Source organism: Fukomys damarensis, unplaced genomic scaffold, assembly GCF_012274545.1.
Source record: "Fukomys damarensis isolate Sample0158 unplaced genomic scaffold, DMR_v1.0_HiC HiC_scaffold_3, whole genome shotgun sequence".
Taxonomy (NCBI): domain Eukaryota; kingdom Metazoa; phylum Chordata; class Mammalia; order Rodentia; family Bathyergidae; genus Fukomys; species Fukomys damarensis.
The window spans coordinates 42,157,609-42,179,207 of NW_022900915.1; the positions used below are offsets into that span (position 1 = coordinate 42,157,609).

At 43.3% G+C, this 21,599-nt stretch overlaps 1 protein-coding gene across 4 annotated transcripts in view; it reads right to left on the reverse strand.

Annotated features, from left to right (window-relative positions):
• The window catches only part of Vcan (versican), a 105,317-nt gene that overhangs the window by 8,492 nt on the left and 75,226 nt on the right, over window positions 1-21,599 (reverse strand). For all 4 annotated transcript variants that reach the window (XM_033767827.1, XM_033767828.1, XM_033767822.1 and 1 more), the window contains 4 exons: window positions 18,745-18,858; window positions 15,438-15,551; window positions 9,812-9,970; window positions 8,510-8,592 (listed from right to left, as the gene is read on the reverse strand). In XM_033767827.1, the coding sequence (XP_033623718.1) occupies window positions 8,510-8,592; window positions 9,812-9,970; window positions 15,438-15,551; window positions 18,745-18,858 (470 nt within the window). The remainder of the gene's footprint in view (window positions 1-8,509; window positions 8,593-9,811; window positions 9,971-15,437; window positions 15,552-18,744; window positions 18,859-21,599) is intronic.

Below are 21,599 nucleotides of genomic sequence, written 5' to 3' on the forward strand. Positions count from 1 at the left end.
CTGATTCATGGGGGCCGCAGGGAGCTTTATATACAGCCACAAAAACGTCTAGGTTCACCTGCCAAGGAAAGCAGCCAAGGAAAACTTTCTGCTGGGTTCTATTACTGTGTACAAAATGAAAGCTCAGGAAAGATCAGTCCAAATATTGGCCTTTCTCGCCAGGATCTACTAAGCAAGTGACTACAAGTATTACCTTCATGCTGGATTTGAAAAATCACCTTGTTCCACATTTGAACTTTACATTTGCAATACCATGTAATCAATACTAGAATTGTAAGCTACACAAAGCTAGAGGATATTGTTTGGCGTGGTTCTGGGTGGAGCTCTGAGAAAGCAGTTTTGAATGCAAAATGCAACGTGACCACTAGGTGGTGATATATACCCACTGTTGTCATTTTACACCCTAATAATTGTTGAGCCGCCTGGAACTTGGAGTGACACCCATAAACAATCATGAACATTAGCTCCTTGTGTCACTGAAAATTAAAAGGTTATCTGAGATGTGCTGCCTTGGTTTTGTGAGTGAAAGCATTTGCCAGAAGGCAGCTTGTCTGCTAAATAGTACTTCCCGATCTGACTGTGGCCTCGTCTGTGACTGGCCATAAAGCCATAATGTGAATTTTCTAACTAGAATACTCACTTATCATAGTTTGTATGCTCCCTTTCCCTTTTAATGCTATCTGATGATTTGCAACAGTGATGAAGTTTCTCCAGAAGCAAAGTGGAGTCTGGAACCCCCATCCACAGAGCTTCCAACGGGCCAGATCACATGCTAAGGGACATCCACACACACGAACGCAAGGTCCGCAGCGTGAATCTCAGCTGGTCTGCGCATCCACACTTGCCCTGCACACATCACACCTGTCCTGAAAGCTGCCTCTCCCCGACAGCCTCCCTTTATCACCCAGGACCCCTAGCGCCATGGCAGAACTCCCAGATCCACAAACTCAGTCCAAATACAGCCAGTGCCAAGGGCGAGCAAATAACCACCAAGGAGCGAAAGCAAGCAGATCCCAAGTATGAAACACTTCCCAAGAGTCTGAGGCACATGCTGATAAGAGGCCGGCTTTTCGCTAAATAAGGAGCTCGGGTACCACGCTGAGCCAGCTCCCGCCTTCCAGAGTGCAGGTCAAAGAGTTATCTGGACAGAGGGAAGGAGGGCTGCTTATTACAGACCCAAACATCTGGTGCCGACACATGAGACATTTGTCTGCAGGCCTGGGGGTACGGTTAACTCAGCTTTATTCAACTTGTTCAGGGCAATGGCTCCCCTGTGAGATGGACAGTCCCGCTCCGGCTCTTTGTCCTCTGTTCTGGGTCCTCACTGTTTATGTTTTCAGGGAGGTTATGGTTTTGCTGATGTCTTTTAGCTGAACTGGGTAATTCACTGGCCCACAACAGAAAAGCAAGGAGCAGCTGTGTTTTAAAGGAGAAAGGGTGGTTTGTTTTGGTGTGTAGCTACACTTCCCTGGCAGCCCCAGGTCGGGTCCCACCAGCCCTGCATGGAAGGAAAGGAAAACGAAGTTGGGGTCTGGGTCTGGGCTGACGTGGCAAGATGCCCACTGTTCTCCTAGCTGCCCTACGTGGAGGAGGATCTGGACTCTCGAGTGCAGCGATAATCGTGTGTAACAGCGTGAGTTCACTGTGATGCAAAGCAGCAATCACCAACAGTGTGTTCGGGGCCCCGCAAGCACCATGACTACAGCCCTGCCAGGGTCCGTGCCGGTGGGCGCCTTCTCCAGAGCCGGTCTGTGCAGGCCTCTGCCACGCTGAGCTCACCAGCCGAATGCAGGGAGAAAGTGCCAGCAGCCCTCTGACTTTGCCTATTCCTTTTTGCCCTTCTCAACGGCTATGCTTCGCCTTAAACTGATTAGCAATTAAATTTAAACATCTGCACACAATTCTAAAGTTTCATAAAGCACTGTGAGTAAAGCATCTATAAGGACAACTAAGGCACTGATAACATTTCTTCTTTTTTTTTTTGCAGGACAGTCTTGTAATTATGAAATGATTTTCCACTGTTGGTAAATAGTGCTTTTCCAGCTTCTTAACCTACCACTAGCTAGCTGAGCCCCGAAAGTAGCAAGGTAGAGAGGAGAGTTCCGTGTCCTAGAAATACTCTAGGACTCAAAATTTTTCCCGCGTAGATTCAGAATTCAAATGAAGTCGAATTAAGCTGTAGCACAAGTAAAATCTTTCAGTAAGAACTCGGCAGTCTTTGGTGAAAAGGAATGTGCAAGGCCTTCCACTCATGAGTAATGGGCTGAAGGATGAGGAAAGAACGTATGTTTTTTTTTGGCTTCTTGGTGAACATAATGAAGTCTGGGGAGTTTAACGTAATTAATTAATAGTGATACGAAGAGTGACTTGTTCACAGAGAAGTGGCAGTTCACTTGGAGCTAAAACCACAAGACAGCTGGTCCATCTGCAGACAATTTATAGAAAGTCCACCAAGATTTTCAGGTAGAAAATGTAAACCTTAAGGGTTTGGGGAGGAGGAGCAGAACTTTCCAACCCTATCTGTAGTTTTTATGGACACAGTTCATGTTCGTGGGGAACGGCCAGGCAGCCCCGTGCCTGTGTGTGACATGGAATGGCCCCATCAAGGTAACCCTTATGCCTTCTACCGCAAACACGTCCCACCTGCTTCTCCAACGTTTCAGATCCTCTCCGCTAGTTGGTTTGAACTTTGAATAAAAAAAAAAAAAGAAAAGCTAAGTTTTTAATGTGAGGGTCCTGCTTTGTGCTGTTCTCTGCTAGTTGTGTGCTTCGGCCCAGCAGAAACCCACAGACAAGCTGAGAATACACCGGGATGAATTAGTAACCTGGTTCTCCACAAGGGGCAGGGCCACAAGGGGCAAGGCGGGGGTGGGAGCCTGTGTCTAAGGCCGCAGCCCTGCAGCAGAGGCCACAGCAGGCTGTCGCCTGTGGCCTGTGGCTTGCTGCTCCTTTTCTCTGCCCCTTGTCAAGAGTCTCTTCCTGAATTACGGGTACATCTTTATTGTTTCTGTCTTTTCAAAGCTGTTTCTTCTCATGATACTTGGCTTGGCAGAATGATATTTGTTTCTAAAAGAAGAAAAGGGGCCTCTGGTTTGAAAGGCAAATTCACACCGACTTGACCATTCCTTCCTATTGACGCTAGGACTGGTGGAGGCTGCTCAGAGAGTGCTGGGCCTTGCTTACTGTGATGAGAAAAAGGGCAAAATGCACTTTACTTTCACTGAGGTAATAGCAGAAAACTTCCCACACAGCAAAAGAACTTGACAAAACAGATAAGTGAGGCATATAGGACTGCAACTAGTTATGATGAAAAAAATCTACACCTAGACATTTAATAATAAAGATCCGAGAAACCCAACAGAAGTACAAAATACTACAAGCAGTAAGAGAAAAGAAACAAATTACATGCAAAAGAAAGCCCATCAGAATCATTACAGATTTTGCAACACAAACCCTCAAGGAGAGCCTGGTGTGTGATATTTCAAGCTTTAAAAGAAAACAACTTCCAACCTAGGCTGATGTATCCTGCAAAACTATCTTTCAAAATTGATGGGGAAATAAGATACTTCTATGATAAAGAACACGTGAGAAACTTCATGAACACCAAACCAGCACTCAAAACAATTTGAAAAAATATCCTAGAAAAAGACAATGAAGGTCCCAACTTCATGAGGCCCAACAGAGCAAATCCAATAAGCAAGAATTTAAAGGGAGAAGGACAAAAGTAAAAAGAACCCACAGAAAAATAACATGACAATGATAAGTTGATACATATGTTTTATAACAGTTACATAACATTTACCAACTATTCCTCAAAGGTCTACTATCTAGAATATATTAAGAACTTAAAAAAATCAGACCCTCCAAATATAAAGACCCAATTCAAAAATAAGCATCTGAAATGAACAGACATTTCTCAGTAAACAAAAAAGTAAAAGCATCAAATAAACATATGAAAAAATGTTTAACACTACTGGTCATTCAAGAGATGCAGATGAAACAACACTGAGATTCCATTTCACCTCAGAAAGAATGGCTGCTATCAAGAAATCAACCAATAACAAATGCTGGCAGGACTGTGAGGAGACAGGAACCTTTTTTATTGTTGGTGGGAGTGCGGACTGGTGCAACCCCTGTGGAGATAAATATGGAGATACTTCTAACAACCAGGATTAGAAGTCCCATTTGACCCAGCTATTTCTCTGCTGGGTGTGTTCTCAGAAGAATTAAAAGAATCATACCACAGTGATATATGCTCACCCATATTTATAGTAGCACAGTTTGTAATAGCTAAAATTTGGAAACAGCCCGATTGCCCAACAACTGGAGACTGGATAAAGAAGATGCGGTCTTTTTCTTTAATAAAATGGAGTACTACTCAGCCATAAAGAATGAGAGACTACAGATATTTATAGCTAAGTGGGTGCACATTGAGGTCATACTCTTAAGTGAAATTAATAAGACACATGTGTAAATACTGAATAGTTTCTCTGGTGTGAAAAACTAAAAGTGTAAGTAAGGATCAAAATGAATAATTGATATTGTGTAATAGGAAGAAAAGGTCTAGAAGAGTAGAGGAAGTAGGAGGGGTAGGGGAAAGGTTAAAAAAAAGGGAAAAGAAAAAATATGTGTAAAGGAAAAACATGGAAATAATATCTTTGTAAACAGGGAAGGGTGGAGGGGGTGAAGGGAGGGCTTGGGAATGGGGAAAAATAAGAACCAAGGTAAGTCTTATAAAGGTAGAAGATCCCAATGATGAAAGTAACTGTATAATATACCTAAAATTACCCATACACTTAACAAAGATTAAAAAGAAAAGTCAGCTGACAGTACAGATGCTAGATAAGGAGCACTTGTTCGAGTTCCCCAGCTTCAGTGTGTGTAACTTGAGTGGTTCAACTCACTGCCTTTGAAGACATGACCTGGGGAGGAGAGGGGCAATCTCCAGGGAAGTGCGTGGGCGCCCCATTAAACTCCAGGTGTGTTTTGCTGTTCATTTTAATAGTTGAGTTAAAGAATAACTGGTTGGGAGGAAACCAGTGACAGAGTGAAAACTGAAATGTGTTAAGGGAAACCAAGCTAAACATATACCGCAAGAGGGAAGCTCAGCACAATTTTACCCATGAGCGCATTTTTGAAAAACTGATAGGGCAAACACCCCAAGTAAACGAGGAAAAAGATTTTTAAAAATATAACAGAAACAGGAATTTGGCATTTTATCCATTATATCAACATCCAATTGTAAAAGCCAATAATGTGGAATGAATCAAAAATAATCTAAAGAATAAGACAATTGAGATGACTTGGCCAAACAACATCACTGATTTAGAATAAACATCTGAATTGAATTAGTCCAGATATAAAGCATAATCATGTTAAATATGATACAATTATATCACAAGCTTATTGGAACTGATGTTTAATTATTTCAATAAAAGAAATCATTGAGATGGAGACCTAACCTAAACTTGTTTGTTTTTCCTGAATTGTAAGGCTGAATATCAAATGAAAAAGTAGGTAAATATAAGAAGTTCTTTTTGTTTTAATACTGTTCTACTTCCCAACACGAATAAACTCTGATAAAGCTTTCAAACAAAGAAATGGAGAGAGAGTGCGGGAGAGGAGAGAAATCACTCTAAAACACAAACAGAATCCTTAACATTGCACACAGTCAAGTTAGCACATCTCCGAGGGTCAGCAGATCCTGCCCTCCCCAGTGAAGACCTGGACAGCTATCAGGAATATTCTCAAAAGCAAGAAACTCAGAGCGAACAGCGAACTTTGAAACAGTATTTCAAAGGCCAGCGCGCATATGGAACCTGTTAAGGGACGGAGACTGCAGAACAAACTACAAATGAGTTTCAGGGACACTGAGGCTGTCTGGGAAAGGACAGGACCAGGAAAGGGGGGATTCGAAGGCAGGAGATCAGTCGGATGGGAGGAGACCGGCTGTGCGGCAGATGGTCTGTCCTCTTCCCAAATGGTCCGAGTGAAGGGTCACTCCTCAGCTTGGCACACTCACTTTACGCAGAAGAATCGGGGCTGTCCGGGTTCCTCTGGAAGCCTGTGTGCCTCTCCTTGGTGCACTCTGCCTGTTTACCACAGACCTGCTGCCTTCCTCCTCACACTGAAGTTCTCTCTCACTGGGTGCGTGCTCAATCCTTGGTTTCCGTCAAAACCGTGCAAAGAAGAGCAATGCTGGTCTTTAGACAAAGTGCAAAGCTCACGTGCTCGTTTACCAGATATAGGCCCAGGCCAGACTCTGGAAATGCTAATGAGACTTTGTTCGCCACACTTGTGCACCTACATTAAACACTGATCAACACAGACCAAAGAGAGTTGACCTGCCTTCCTCACATGAGGTGAAATAACAGCTTTTGTGTCCAGCGCCTCTGCACAGACCTGGTGAGAAGATAACTTCCCTGAGACGCTAGGAGACGCCCTCCTGGCTACCGGGGAGCAGCCAATATTCAGACCCTTAACCAAGCTCACGGGGCTGAGGGTAAGGCTTTATCCTCAGCACTGTGAGAAATAAAAGGCAGGGGAAAGGACCCTCTTTGAAGTGGTGAACTGTTAGTGCAGAGATCAGAATAGACATCAAGTAACACACATGTGCTAAGGATGAAAACATACAAACCAATTCTGGATAACTAACAACAGACGGGGAACAGGCCGCGAACTCGCTTAGTCTGGTCAGTGGGCAGCGAATGAGACTATTCATGCTCTCCAACTGGCCAGATGCAGCCACATGGGGCTTGGGCTGGAATCCAGAAAAACACAGCCAAGAGGTGTACTGGGAATAAACCTTGACCAAGGCCTGCAAGACCGAGCAGAATTGTCCACTCGAGCTTTGGGCATCCCAGCTTCTGTAGCAGCGATGGGAGCTCACAAGGACCTGAGCTATTTCTAAGGGAAAAAAATGTGGGAGGCAGACTGACCAGTGAGTGTCCCAGAAACCTATTCAGTCCACAAGAATTCGACAATGGAAAACTTGCTCCGTGTCTATGCTAGATCATCGATACAATCAAAAATTATAAAGGTGTCCGTTGGAAGGTACACGAAACATTTTCCTTGCATTTTCACCTATAGACTTAATTTCAAAAAAGAAAATTAGATTAAAGGATTGATGATACACCGACCACTACTGATCTAACTGTCTATATTATGCTCCTCGGGTAAAGCAAAATGAAAATACGCAGTTGCAAGAATGGCAGGCGAGGACAGTTAGAGGAAATGGGACGGCCGTCACGAAGCCGTGGGGCCTGTGTCTTACTGGAAATAAAGTGCACAGAGGGTATATTTTTCCTACTTTTGCTCCATCTTTCCAAGACATTCCTTACAAAACCTGAATGACAAGGAGCACCGAATGAACACCAGAATGACAGAGAGGGAGCAAGCCAGCAGTGACCCATGAAATCCAGTAACAGATAAAATCTAGTGATACATAATTCCAGTTGCTCAAATCAAAAGAGGAGCAAACGAGACTGTATTTAAAGACAAGGAGGAACAAGGGTGGGGAGTCGACAGGCCTGAATACAGTCTGGCTTCTTCAATTCATAGCTTTGTGGCCCTAGACAAAGAGCGCAACCTATCTGGCCTTTCCCTCCTCTCCCTGAAGAGCAGGTGCTGTGGATGAGTTCAGCGGGCCCTGGACGTAGGTGATGGGAGTGCTGCATCCCTAGCAGGGGAAGCCACCCTGAACAAAGCACAGCTTCCAAAGGCAGAGATTACTTTGGCTTCTGTTCAAGGATGAACATTAACCTTTCGCCAAACTCACTAAATCCTGATGAGTGGGAGCTAAAGAACATAGGGACCTAAGTAATTCACACACAAAAAGAACTTTAAAATTACGTTTGCTCTTGTTCATCCAAATGAGAATCTAATTTACACTTGCCATCTTGTTCAAGATTGTGGGTCCTGATGCTGCCTGTATTCAAGAATCACCCTGGGGACACTTGGGAAACTCTGCTGTTGGAAGTTTTGTCCTACAAATATAAGCAGAGTTTCAATTCGACTCTCCGGCCATTCTAGTGGACATCCAGCACTGCACATCACTGGTGTAGCCAATCATGCCTGGAGTATCTCGAAAGCATTAGACCCATGTGTGTTTACTGGAAGTGATTCCAAGCAGCTTTATGTACTACTCTAACTGCAGGTGACTCTAGGTATTTTTTAAGGCCTTCCTTTACATGTATTCTTTTCCATTTTGCTTTGAAGCTACAAAAGGCAAAGATAACCATCTAAAAGACAGACACAAAACAGTTCTCATTGTCTGGTTTTCCTCTTCAGTAGAACTCTACACTCTTCTTTTCAAGAGACAACAGCTGTGAGAGGGCAGCAGCGGTTGGTTGGATCAGTTCCTTGGAATGTTTCGCAGCCCTCCCCTGTTTCAGTGACTGAACCTGGCCCAGTCATCTGCGTTGTTTCCAGGCTAATGTACCCTCTGTCGAGTGCAAAGAGCAGGCAGCACCAAGACCCGAGAGCAGCATCCCTCCCGCCATCATCTTACCAGTGCACTGCCATCGGTCCAGCGGAAGTCATGCTCAAACATCTTGTCGTTGAGGCCAACCCACTGATAATCATGGCCCACACCTACAGGGTGAGAAAAAGTGTGAATGTGTTTACTACCTTCCCCACAGAGCAATGAAATATATCAGAGGAGGATTTTCAGGAGGAATCATGCATCTTCTTTTCTTGCTGGATTTTTATCTAGTTGCACATCAACAGAAACATCCTCCTAGTCTATCTCCTGTTCTTCTCCCTGATGTGCTTTGAAGTAAAAAGCTAATTTTCAAACACTGTGGAACATCGGAATATCAGACACAGACAATAATTTCTCTGGCCATTTACTATAATCGAATATTTCCTGTATTCATTCATAATTGCATTTTTCCATTTACTTATTATGTTCTTATTAAACTATACCACTGGCAAAAATCCAGTGACTTAATGAAAGGTACCAGACACCAGGAAATGCCTACTCTCCCCTCACTTTGGAAACTACCCATTTCTTCCCAAAGTACTTCAAACAGTGAACACCACAGCGAGAAAACTTTGAAAAACTATCCTCAAAAATATTTCTTTCTATCATGGGATGAGTCATTGGCAAAAATATCATACCTTTAATATTGTAAATTACTAAACTTCAAGAAGATAGCCAGCATCATGGGAACACATTTCACAGGACATTAAACAGTGCTTCCTGAACAAAATGGTCCTACAGATTCGCTCTGCAAAAACTAGCAGCTTTCCTCTTTGCTGCAGTGTGAGAAGTTATTAAACGACTCTGCTGTTTGGATTCATTAGCTTTTTATCTCCGTCTATTTCTGACCCTGCCATGTAACTCACTTTCTACTGTCTAAAATAGAAGACTTGGATGAGAACCAGAAGATAAGATTAGGATGCTATTAACACTTCAACTGTCATCAGCTGGACAAAAAATAACTTCCTCCTTAGTTTTATCTTTAATGTCAGCCAACGCAGGCAAATATTCAAAACAGAGACCATGAAGGTAGCCATGGTAGGGATTTTATTGAGATGTAAGAAAAGGCCATTTTTCTAAATTTAAAAAAAAAAAATGACCAAAGAACGAAGAACAATTTTTTAAGATCCAGTTCCCAGCTGAGTGTTTCGCTGATGACTGCAGGCAGACTTCCTGCATTAGAGTGGACAGTTTCGGCGTAGGGACTGGGATTACTTAGTTCCCAGATGAGGGGCTTAACTCACTCCATCAACACTGAGAAAGCCGCCTCTTTTCTGTTCGTTCAGGAAAAACTGAAATGTGGCAAGGAGTGGGGTGCAGGACACTCACGATTCACAAACATCTGCTCTTCCTGGGACAGGATGCTGGTGAGGTGGGCTCCCTGCAGGCGACACTCTCTCTCGGCCGCGTCCCAGGTGCGCCGGTGGGCGAAGTATTTGTAGCACTGGCCCTGGAATTTGTGCCAGCCATAGTCACAGGTCTCCGTATCTGGGAAGGAACAAGTGGATAAAATTCACTCACATCATACACAGTGGGCTCCTCGATCCAAGTGCAGTCAGGAGACCCAAGCCCACATCCCGCAAAGTCCCCATCCGAAGTCACTGATGCAGAGAAGTTGGTCACAGTGACACAGAGATCATCACAGTGAGCCCATGAAGGGGGTGGTTGGGCTTCCGTGGACCAAATGGAGGGGCAGCATCTCACTGTAGTATCCTTGATTCAAGCCAGTGGGCAAGGGAGGAAACTGGAGCTGGGCTGGGCTGGGCAGAAACTGGGGCTGCAGTGTCTGCACAAGGACTTGGGAGCCTTTCTAGGACAGCAGAGTAATAAGATAAGAATTCCTCCAACACGATTAGGAGCACTCTATTTGCATAATGACTTCCAAGGCTCTGGAAGTGGTCCTTTCCCACCTACTAGAGAGACAGCTGGCCAGCCACAGGCTCTTGTCATGTAGGATTTACACAGAAGGAAAAAATCCCGAGTGGGCAGCTCTGGGGAAATAGCTAAAATGTGTGCTCTCCTCCTCCTCCTCCTCCTCACAAAGAGATTATAAACAGGGAACTCCCAGGGCAAATGCGCAAGGTTTTATTAAAAATGAAGCAACCAAGTTCTGTAAGTCACCACGGTCCCTTCCAAGTCACACACAGGAGCTATCACCAAAATACAAGGTGGGTGCCTGCATTTTAAAAACAGATGATTACAATAAGAGACACATTGCCGCTAATCCCCTCAAAGTATTTTGCACAGCTTTGAACACACTTAGCTGACTGTTCCTGCCAATTTCTAAAGCAGGTCTGGAAGTCCCGGGACTTCTGGCTCTTCCCCAAAGTCAGAATAATGAGAAGTAAGTGTTTTGAATCCACTCAGGACATCAAGGCAGCCAGGACAGCACAACGAAAGACTCTCAGGAATGACTCCAGAGCTGCTGCAGAAAGTGTCAAGAAAGACGCGGGGCGTGAGTATGAAGTCGAGGGGAGGATTTTAAGTGAGATTAATGCCAATGTGTCTTTTACTAAAATAATCGTTTTTCCTAGAGAGGAATCGAACTCAGGGCCTTGAACTTACCAATAAGGTGTGGTACCACTGGGTACATCCCCGGCCCTACTGTAATAAATTTTAATTTAAAATTTACCACGTATTTTGAGCTCATCCCCTGAGTGTGTGAGAATGTGTGAATGCGTGTTTCTCATTTGTGATAAGCAGGCCATAATTAGTATCCCAATGGGATGAAAATATTTTCAAATATTTCTAAATTTTCTGCTTGCCATAATCCTCAGCTGTACGTCCTTTTATGCTCTCTCTCTTTCTTTTCTTTTCTTTCTTTCTTTTCTCTTTTTTTGTGGCACCAGGGATCAAACTCTCCCCCTTGTACTCGCAAGGCAGGCAGCAGAACCACTGAGCCAAATCCCCAGCCTCTCTTCTGCTATTTCTTATTCTCAAGAAATTCTTATTGGCAAGTTTTCCTCAAATTCACTTACTCACTTGCAGGTAAAGCAACCCTCTAGATCTTAAATAATGATCAATGGAAAGGACTTTGACTTTCACCAAATATAGCTCAGGAATATACTGAAGTAGTTACATACAAAAACTAAAACTGCAGGAGACCTTTCCTTTGATCTAAGAAGCATGTCTCCTCCTCTGAGAGTTTACTGATTGATAAAGAAAACAAACTTGACTCCATTAAATGCTTCAGAGTTCATTTTGGTGGCCAAACTGAAACACAAGTTGCCTCCTGCTCTGTGCTCTATTACTTTCTGTAGTATTTATGCCTCTTTCCTTCTACAGTCGTAGGAGCATACGTGAGAGTGTTTTTTTCTATCCTGGATTCAGTGAATCAGACCGTACGGATGGAAGGCAAGCTTGTCTCTGAGAGCCATCTTCACTTCAGTTTGGTCTATCAGGCCTGCTGTTTCGTTACAGCCTGCTGACTAACTGTTTTGAATCTTGTGCACTGGAAGTTTTGAGTTTTATTATCATGTTATTTAGAGATCGTCAAATCTTCCAGGAAAGGATCAGGACACAGCCAGATGACTGGTGCAAAAGTAGCACTTGGTATCCAAAGTGAAGCACATTTTGGTCCCCTGGATAGTAATTTTCACTGGGGGAAGTTCATGTAAAAGAATTCAAAGTGAGGTGGGAGGGAAGGGGAGGAAACAGACCTTCATATTTGAGGGGTTTGCTTTATAAGGAATGAGAGTTGGAAATAAATTTTAGAACACTTTCCCTGCCAAAGTCAATACTGTGGTATTGCAATACCACACTTTTCCTTAACCCTGGAAATTATCGTTTATTTTAAGATGCACAGTTTAAAATTCTAGGGGCTGGGGCCGAAGCACAGTGTCAGAACACTTGCCTGGCATGCTGAAGACTGGGCTCAATGCATAGACAGAAGAAAGAGAGTCTAGAGGGTCCTTTCTTCTTTAAAAATACATCAGAAAAACAGTCTTCTCTGCACTCTTTCTTATTGCCTATTAACCAGAATTTTTGTTCGAGTTTACTTTTGTCTTTCGTCATTAAAACGGATCATCATTAAGCATTTTTTTATCTTTTACAAAAGAATTCATAACATTTAGATGCATGTCGTAGCTACAGTGATGCTGTCTCTTGGATGTCATTTGTTGCCCCGTGTGTGGGCCCCAAGGTTGCCAAAGCAAGAGGTGGTGGCCCCTGTGAGAAGTACAGCCTCAGGGCAGGGGCTTAGGCCTTAGGGCTTCACCACCCTGATGGACTCTTGCTGTCTCAAGGGCTGGGTCTGGGAGGAGCGCCTTAGTTCTCACTAGAACCAGTGTTTTCCAAAGAGTAAGCTAGACCCTCCAGGGCTCTTATTTTCTGTCTTGCATGACCTCTTCCTTCTGCATGAGGCTGCTTCCTGATTTGCGATTGTATCAATAAGGCCTCAGCAGCAGGAACGGAACCAACAGGGTCACCTTATCTCAGCTGTCCCTCCAACCTGGAAGGTAATGTCTTTTTTTCTCTCCTTTTCAGGTTGCCCAAGAACACATGTTTTCTTTTTTAACAGTAGCATAGTTGTCTAAACAGTCTTCTCTATCTATTGTTGTTCATGTAATGAAGGGTTTACATGGCAAGCAGCATCTCCTAGGATACAATTCTGACAGAAAATCTCAGTACTTGTGTTTTTTCCAACTTCCCCTAAAAACGATGTGATTCTCACCACACTGATTGAAAGACATCTCTTTCTGATGATAATCTTTTCCTAGATTTCACTCACTGTTATGCCTTAAAACTCCTTGAGTGCACAGGCTAAATACAGAGTCTCGGATTCAGAGTGTGTGAGACTCTTATGCATGACCACAGAAGCTAAAAACATCACTGTTAACTGCCCCGAAAACCTATCTTTTTATGGTTTCAGGTAATCTTTTGCCCATCTCTGACACATAGCTGCCAAGCCTTAAGAAATCCCCACCACCCTGGTAAGCTGCACCAGCGACTTTGGGCAGGAATCTGTGCACCCAGAGATTTCTGTATCAATCCAAGAGCCCCTTTGATATTTCATATCTGTTATTATTCTGCCAGAATGTGTCCCTCCATTTGCAATTTACTGAGACTTAAAAAGTTACTATTGCAGAGAGAAAAGGTCAGCTGCAGAAATAATGACACAGTCAAGACAGAACTTTGGACAGAAGACTGTTTAGACAACAATGCTACTGTTAAAAAAGAAAACACATGTTCTTGGGCAACCTGAAAAGGAGAGAAAAAAAGACATCTTTCAGCATCCTGGGAGTAAATCACAGGAACGCAGCTGCAAGGGGCAAACAGATGGGGCTAGATGGTTCCCAGCAAATAAAGTGCATGAAAGCTAGACTGGCTTTCAGATAGAATGTACCTGAAATGTAGGTGCAACACAAAAGGAAGAAGCAATTTAAAGTTGTTTCTGTTCAATATTCTTTTTTAAAGAGAGGCAAGAATTCATTGGCCTCTAAGTCTCTTCCAAGAATCTGTTACCTCACAATCCACTAGATAGACTTAAATAAAAGTGCTTCATCTTCGAGAAGTACTTTAGAAGTGTGAGGACACGGAGGAAAACTATGGTTTAAGAGTTAATCCTTTTAGGCTCGCTTTTCCCATTCGGTAATTCAGTAGCTGTGTAAATCTTGCACTTTTCTTCTCTGAGCCTCTACGTGTAACACATCAAATGTAAAGAAATGCCACATCAACCAAATGAAACACCACACCAGGAAGCATCTGAGAAACTATGAAATAACCGACAAATAGGCTTGCTCTTTATTCTCCACCAAAAGTTACTCTGAGTAACCAAGATCAGCGATTTTCTTGTTCAGGGGTCAATCTTTGGTACCCAGCTCACTCTCAGGAAGCCAGTGGGTGTTCCATACACAGCTGTCTAACAGCTGAATGTGGGGGTTCCTCTTTGCACTCAAAACTAAGGGAAGCCAAAATCATTTTGACATGTTTGAATGTTTCTAGTGTTTAATTTCTTAGACTTCTTTAAGAAATTACATCGTTCTTACTTTTTAATTTAAAAAGAGGATTGTGCTCGGTCTATTTTCAGATTTAAATTTCCAGAACAAAAAGATCCACCCTGTCCCCTAAAAAAAGAAAAACCCCAAAGCTTAGCCGTCGCCCATGGCTTTGTAACAGTAATTCAGTACAAGCTGCCTTTAGCTTTGCTTTTAATTGTAGTGACGCCTGGATTAACACCACAGAGCCAAATGTGGGGCCTGGCCAATGTGTCTGAGTGTCTAATACATTTTCATTTTGTCTGGTACGCTAGAAGTCTGGCCCAGAGCACTTCTGTCAAAGCCAAACCACTGTATGACTAAGCAGAGGAAATCGACATTCCAAAACCAAGCCTGCTGGGCACACAACCTGCCTCTGATTGGTGAACTAAGAAACGTAGCCATTAACCACCTCAAACATACTCTTCAGTTGGCCATAAAGTGCAAAGTACAGGGATCGTGAGATTCTGGGTCTTTCTTTTATTCGGGAAAAAGGCAGATGCTTCATTAGAAGGAAAATTTTCCAGTGATCAGGCTCCTAACATCTCTAAAGTAGTTTGTGCCTTGCTGGGGTGAATGTACGTTAACAGCTGTGTCAGTGCCTTCTTCGGATATGACCGACTATGAGGAATCAGCCTGAGTCTTACCTGCTTAGGGAGAAAAAAATGCAGGTATCTCACCCTGAATCTAATATTCCTTGGTACACAGGCCACATTGAGTCAACTCCTCCTTGACCTCCAGAAAGCATACATATAATAATATTCCTTCCGCTGAGCAGATCTCCCCCAATTCAGTGCTGCGAGCCTGTCTCCAATTCCAATCCATCAGCAAAACACAGGTAAGTCACCGCCATGGCTCAGGTGTGTCTTACAAACAAGGGAATCGCAAATTTCCTCTCCACAGAGGAGAAAGTGCAGTAAGGCGAACATTTGGGGGAACATCAACAGTGTTCATCTCCAAAACTGTGCAATAGCTCTTACCTTGCTCACAAAGTGCACCAACGTAGCTTGGGAGGCAGAGACACCGAAATGTATTAAATCCATCAACACAGGTTGCTCCATTCCGACACGGGTTAGAGTGGCATTCATCGAAATCTGAAATGAATAATATTTAAAAGCTCCCAAATATACTTTCAAAAAGGATGGAAGAATCCTGTTTAATGTGAGGATGAGGGAGGAGGGCCACTTATATTTGAATTTCCAATGCATGTGTGCATGCGTGTGTGTGTGTGTGTGTGTGTGTGTGTGTGTGTGTGGTACTGGGGATTGAATTCGGAGACTGCCCTGACCTACATCTCCAGCGTTTATTTATTTATTTGAGAGAAGGTCCTTTGTTTTTTTTGGGGGGGGTTCTTTTTTATTTTTGAGACAGGGTCTCACTCTGTAGTTGAGACTGACCTGGAACTCAGTATGTAGTCCAGGCTGGTCTCAAACTCATAGCGATCCTCCTGCCTCAGCCTCCCAAGTGCTGGGATTACAGGCATGCACCATCACGCCCGGCTGGTCCTTTGTTGTTTTAAACTGAGGTCCAAATTTCAACGACCAGGGCCGGGTATTTGGCTCAGTGGTTCTGCCACATGCCTTGAAAGTGGAAGGACCTGAGTTTGATACCGGTACCCCCCAAAAAAATTAACACAAATTTCAATGACCAGCTAAATTTTTATTTGCTGAATCTGGTGACCCAAAGAAAATTTCAAATATATTCAAGGGTAGTGTCACCATCTCTATCCCATGAGCCCTAAAACATATTTTTAAAAATCCACGTGGCCTTCCACCTCTGGTCCCCCATGCCCCGACCACAGGTGAAATACTCAAAGCACCCAGCGGCCTCTCAGCCTCCTGGCTTCTCCCCTGCTGCTGGGCATCTGTCCTGCCCCGATCATTTCATTGCTAGTCTGCGGCTCCACTCTGCATGGATGCCAACTGCCCAGGGCAGTGTCCTGAAAGGGGACCAGCAGCATCAGCGTACTGAGGACATCAGAAATGCACTCTCCCCACACACCGCAGATCCACAGAGTCAGGTGGTCCGGGACGGGCACTGAACAGCCCTTATTTCATCAAGCCCACTGGGCCATCAGATGTATGTGCAGGAGGCCATCGAGGACATGGCAAAGGTTTAAATCTTTAAAAGCACCACAGTAAAAGACACACGGGCGTGTGTCCCTCTCAGAATGCTCCGCTCACTTCCAGCACACGCATCCCAGCACTCCTGCCACTTCCTGGAGCAGCTCTGGAGAGCTCTTTCGGAAGCGTCTTAATAAAGGTGTGCTCTAAAACACGGTGGCTCCTGCCACCAAGTGCCATCCAACAGAAAGGCGGGCTCAGAAAAACCACTCTGCTCTCCACCTTCTTCACCAGGTCTCGCACAGCGTGACTTCTGGCTCTTCTTCAAAGTCAAAATGAGCAAGAGTGGTCGAGGTCACGAACCCATACAGGACACAGAGACAGCCATGATAATGCAACTAAAGACACTCAGGAAAGAGGACTTTCAGAGCTGCTGCAGAAGTGTCAAGAACGAGGGACAAGCGTGTTCGCAGGGAGGGGAAGCGTCTGAGAGGGGCTCATCCGCAGTGCGCCTTTGTCTTTTCTACAGTATTTTAAAAGTGAGGTATTCAGCATATTTCCTGATCACCCCTCACAGACATCTCGGAACCAACTCGGAAGAACACGAAGTAAAACTACTCAGTGTGTTGGATTAGGGAGCTTCTCGGATTTCAGGGTCCTCTGGACCCCACCTTCTCAGCAGTCTTCTCTCCAGCTGTGGCCTCCCCAGCCCACCGGGTCAGTATTAGGCCTGTATGCCTACCTGCAGCCCCACTACATTCTGACGTCATGCTTTCTCTGCTTCCGTTTGTTGTGTCCGTATCTCCCCCGCCTGTCTATGAAATCCTCCCCAGCTTTAAGGTCGCTACCAAATGCGCATTCCTATACAGGTCTCTGCGGCCTCCTCCGCTAATCAAATGAGTGACTTTATTCCTATAGTATCTTACTTTTACACTGAAAATTTAATTTTCAGGAACATTTTTTTAAATAACATATAAAGCCAGTTGAATATTCAAGAATCACATCATCTATTCGTGTCCAAAGCACTGGTCTCAGGCGCAGTTATCCAGTAATGGCACTAAACGCTTCTCCGTTCATGCCGAGAGCCAGGTGGTACTCAGAGCACCAGATATATTAACTCATTAAATTATTTTAATCCATTTAATGATTTTTTCCTAGACTCACACTAGTTAGCACAGAAGAGCCCACTGAAAGTTGACTTTTTTAAGACAAGTACTGTTTAAATACAAATGCTGGGATTTTAGCTCAATATTCCTGTGTAATGTAAAGGTTTATTGGTGGGATTTATTCAACAATTTTAAGCAAACCACACTGCCTTTAGAGAAGAGCACTTGGAGGATACATTCCATTGGCCTTTTCTTATTCTTCTCTGCATTCACTCTGTGCTAATTCTCACCACAGCCCGACTAATTTTACTTCCTACTGGAGGGAAGTGAATGGAGGCTTTGGCAGGTTTCATATGCCCAGAGGGGCCCCGGAGGGCGTGGAGGGCCCGGGCTGTGGTCCCTGTGCAGAGCTCCTGCTCCCGGAGATCTGAGCTGGGAGGAGAAGCTGCACTGCTAACGTCTCAGTGACACTGATGTTTCTGATCTGGGGACCACACTGCCCTGAGCGACAGGTATTCAAGAGAAGTCGGTATTTATCCAAATCAAAACTGAGAGAAAAAGAAAAAATAAAAGAAGAACACAGGCGTAAAATTAACTCACTTAGGAAAAAAAAGTTTTCTTCCTGGGAAATTGAAAGAGAGGAACATGGACAGCTACAGTGCGACTCCTTGAGGCAGAGAAGGGTTTAGCGTGGATGAGCAGAGGAACAGGTCCTAATCCACATCAGAGACAGGAGTCATCCAAAACAGAAGAACTCAATGCCCCAATTGTATTTTCCTGTTTAAATGCAGCTTTCTGAGAAGAAAAGTGCACTTAAATGGACTATGTATAGAAATGCAGAAACCAAGGCTGGATGGAGACTTTTAATTAATATCTATACATCGATCTCTTTGCAAAATCCCAAAAAGACATCAGCGGGCTCAGGAAGCTGCACCTTGTCTTGGTGCAGGAAGATTTCAGTGAACACGTGTCCCCTCTCCCCAGCCCTAGGCAATTACTCTCACATTTTAACTTCCCTTAACACACGGCTCACACACATATGGGTTTCCACATGGGATTCTCCCCACCAAGTCCAGCTTCTGAGAAAAACCGAGCTCTGTCGGCCAAAAAGGTCTTACCAAGTTCACACTGGTCTCCACTGTAGCCCGGCACACAGGTGCACACGTAGGACGTTTCTGTGGGATAACAAGTGCCTCCATTCAGGCACGGGTTGGTTTTACACCGGTCAGGTCCTATCGTGTTCAGGAAAGTAAGGGTAAAAAAAATTAGGTTCATCTATAAGGTTTCTATGCATTTTAGCAAAAAAATGCCACTTTCTGCTACCATAATCCAAGCTTTACCCAGGCAATTCAGAAATGCTACATACAAAAATCAACATTAACTTTATTCTGGAGTGTTTCGCGGCATTATAACGAATTGTTACAAATTTCATCTATTCAGTTCTAGGTTGAAATCATTACACTTAAACATTTTTATACTGTATCTGGCAACTAATATATTCTATGGCAGATTTAGTCGGCATGATAATGACAACTGATTTTAGTCAAAAATGATTACACGTATGTGCACAGTGATGGAGAATGTATTCTTTTAAACGGGGTTAGTTCATGTGAAATGACTGGATACACAGAACATGCATTCTTTTTAGCAGATTGGCTTGTTACCAGCATTTGGATTATTATTGCCTTTTACCACTTAATGATCAGAAACTTTTTCTTCGAATGTGTGCACTGAAGTCTCTTCTGCTACATTAACATGCTTTTTCCAAAAACACGTTCCAAATGTACTCCTTTAAACTATACTTGAAGAAAAGCAACACATCAATTCAACTCTACTGCATCAAAACACACCCAAATACAAAAACCTCACCTAAAATGAAACCCCCAAATGTTTATTACACTTTTCTTATTAAAACATAAATAAAACGAGCCCTTCCTAAAGACCATTGTAAAGGCCAGACATAAATCTATTAAGACAAATAGTTGAAAATGTATATCCTAAATGCAAATTCTTTTACACCATTTGAAGTGTGCATTTTACTTTGAAATATGGCCTGGGCAAATGTATTTTCTTTCAGCCTATATTTACTCTTTGAATATCTTTCAAAACTGCTTAATTCTCAAAGTCCTCAAGGATTCAATTGACAACTAAAAGTTCTACAAAATAGTTGAAATAAAGTGGATTCTATATGGTATACAACCTGATTTTCAAGAATCTTAAGTGTGGAAATCCTGAAATACACATGAAAAGAACAGGTCTAACTGCTATAGAAGATAACTTAGCCATTCTTACACAGCAAGCCAAACTCCAACTTACTGAGTACTAAGTAAACTCTGGGCAACCTAGAAAGACATAATTCGTGGACACATTTGCTTTTAGGGTTCACCTTAAAGTTAGGTAAACTCTGGACGCATACATCAACGTCTTCAAAGATTAACCCAATTTTTCTAAGACATGTTCTCCTACGGATACAAACATAACTTAAACTCCCTTGCTATCTTGGCTTTCTCCACGTGAAAGTACACTGCCCTGGGGACAAGGTCACACTCAAGGACATGGCTCCGTCTGCCCCGAAACAAATGACACTTCTGGGACAGCGCTCTGTAAGACTGTGAGGTACCACCCGTGAAGGCCTTGGACGGCCCCCCACCACAGACACAGACCCCAGCGGAGCGCAGGAGCCCAGGCGTGGTGAGAAAGTGGGCCTTCCTACGAACTTGAAGGGGGTCGCCTTAGGAGAAGAGTTTGCTCTTGGGAATTTTATTTTGCCCTAACAGTTTGTATTAGCCTCAGGAAGTCTACTCCACGAGATAAACCAGGGAATCCCATGTGAGCTGCTGTTTACTGAATCAAGCTAAAGTGACAATTTGTTTTGCAATGAAGACGCAAATTCAAATTCCTGGAAAACGCTGTGGACTGGATGGCTGGTACGCATTGCTCACTCAACTGTCAGATTTAACCTCTTCCTCTCTCCCTCCCTTCCTCCCTCCTCTCTCTCTCTCTCTCTCTCTCTGATTTAGGACCAGTCATTTCTACATCATATTTTTAACAACCCAAAGTACATTTCAACCTAATTACAAAACGGTAAATACTGATCAGGTCACTAGGTTATCGGTTACACATGAAATCTAGAAGGATAGCAAAAAATCCAGTGTCAACCACCTTTGATCAATCTTATTCACAAAATATTCCAATCCACTTATAAAAAAAATTGTACTTTCTGACTATTTCACTCTTTCTGAAGCACAAGATAAAGTATCAGTAGCACCAAAAATAAAATTGGTATGATCAGAATAACAATTCTAACAATAGCCATGACATAACACATAGTTATTAAAATACAACATTTATTTTGAAGCAACACAGCCCTGAAAGTACTGATTTTCTTGCTTTTTCTAGATAGCAGCTAAGTGACGGTGGCTGGGAGTTCCACTGACAGAGCTACTCAAACAAAGATTCCGGATAAACACTATAAAAGCCGACTCCCAACATCCTCCAGCTTGCTTAAAAAGAAAGCGACTACTAAGCTTGCACCCCAAGATTTGGGTTTCTATATCATCAAGGATCTATTGTTCATTTATAGAAAGAAATGGAAACCAACAAAATGCAATAAAAAGACTATGGACTTTGGAGAGGGGCTGTTCTGGGTTCCAATCCCACACAGGCCATGGTCTGGCCGTGCAACTGTGGGCAAGTTACTGACCCTCTCGGAATTGCTTTTACGTGGATCTAATAATTGTGCCTCACAGTCTTTTGTGAAGACTAAATGAAATGGTCTATGTGAAACAGTGTCAAATTCACACTTTGCATACATTCAGTAAACAAACAGAAATCCCTCAATGGACAGAATGTGAACGTATACTAAATAAATACCCACTGTATTTAATGCATACTAAATAAATACACACTGTGGCTGAACGCTGGGTTTGACATAATGAGCATACTCTCTCAAGCCTGGAAATTACCTTAGAAT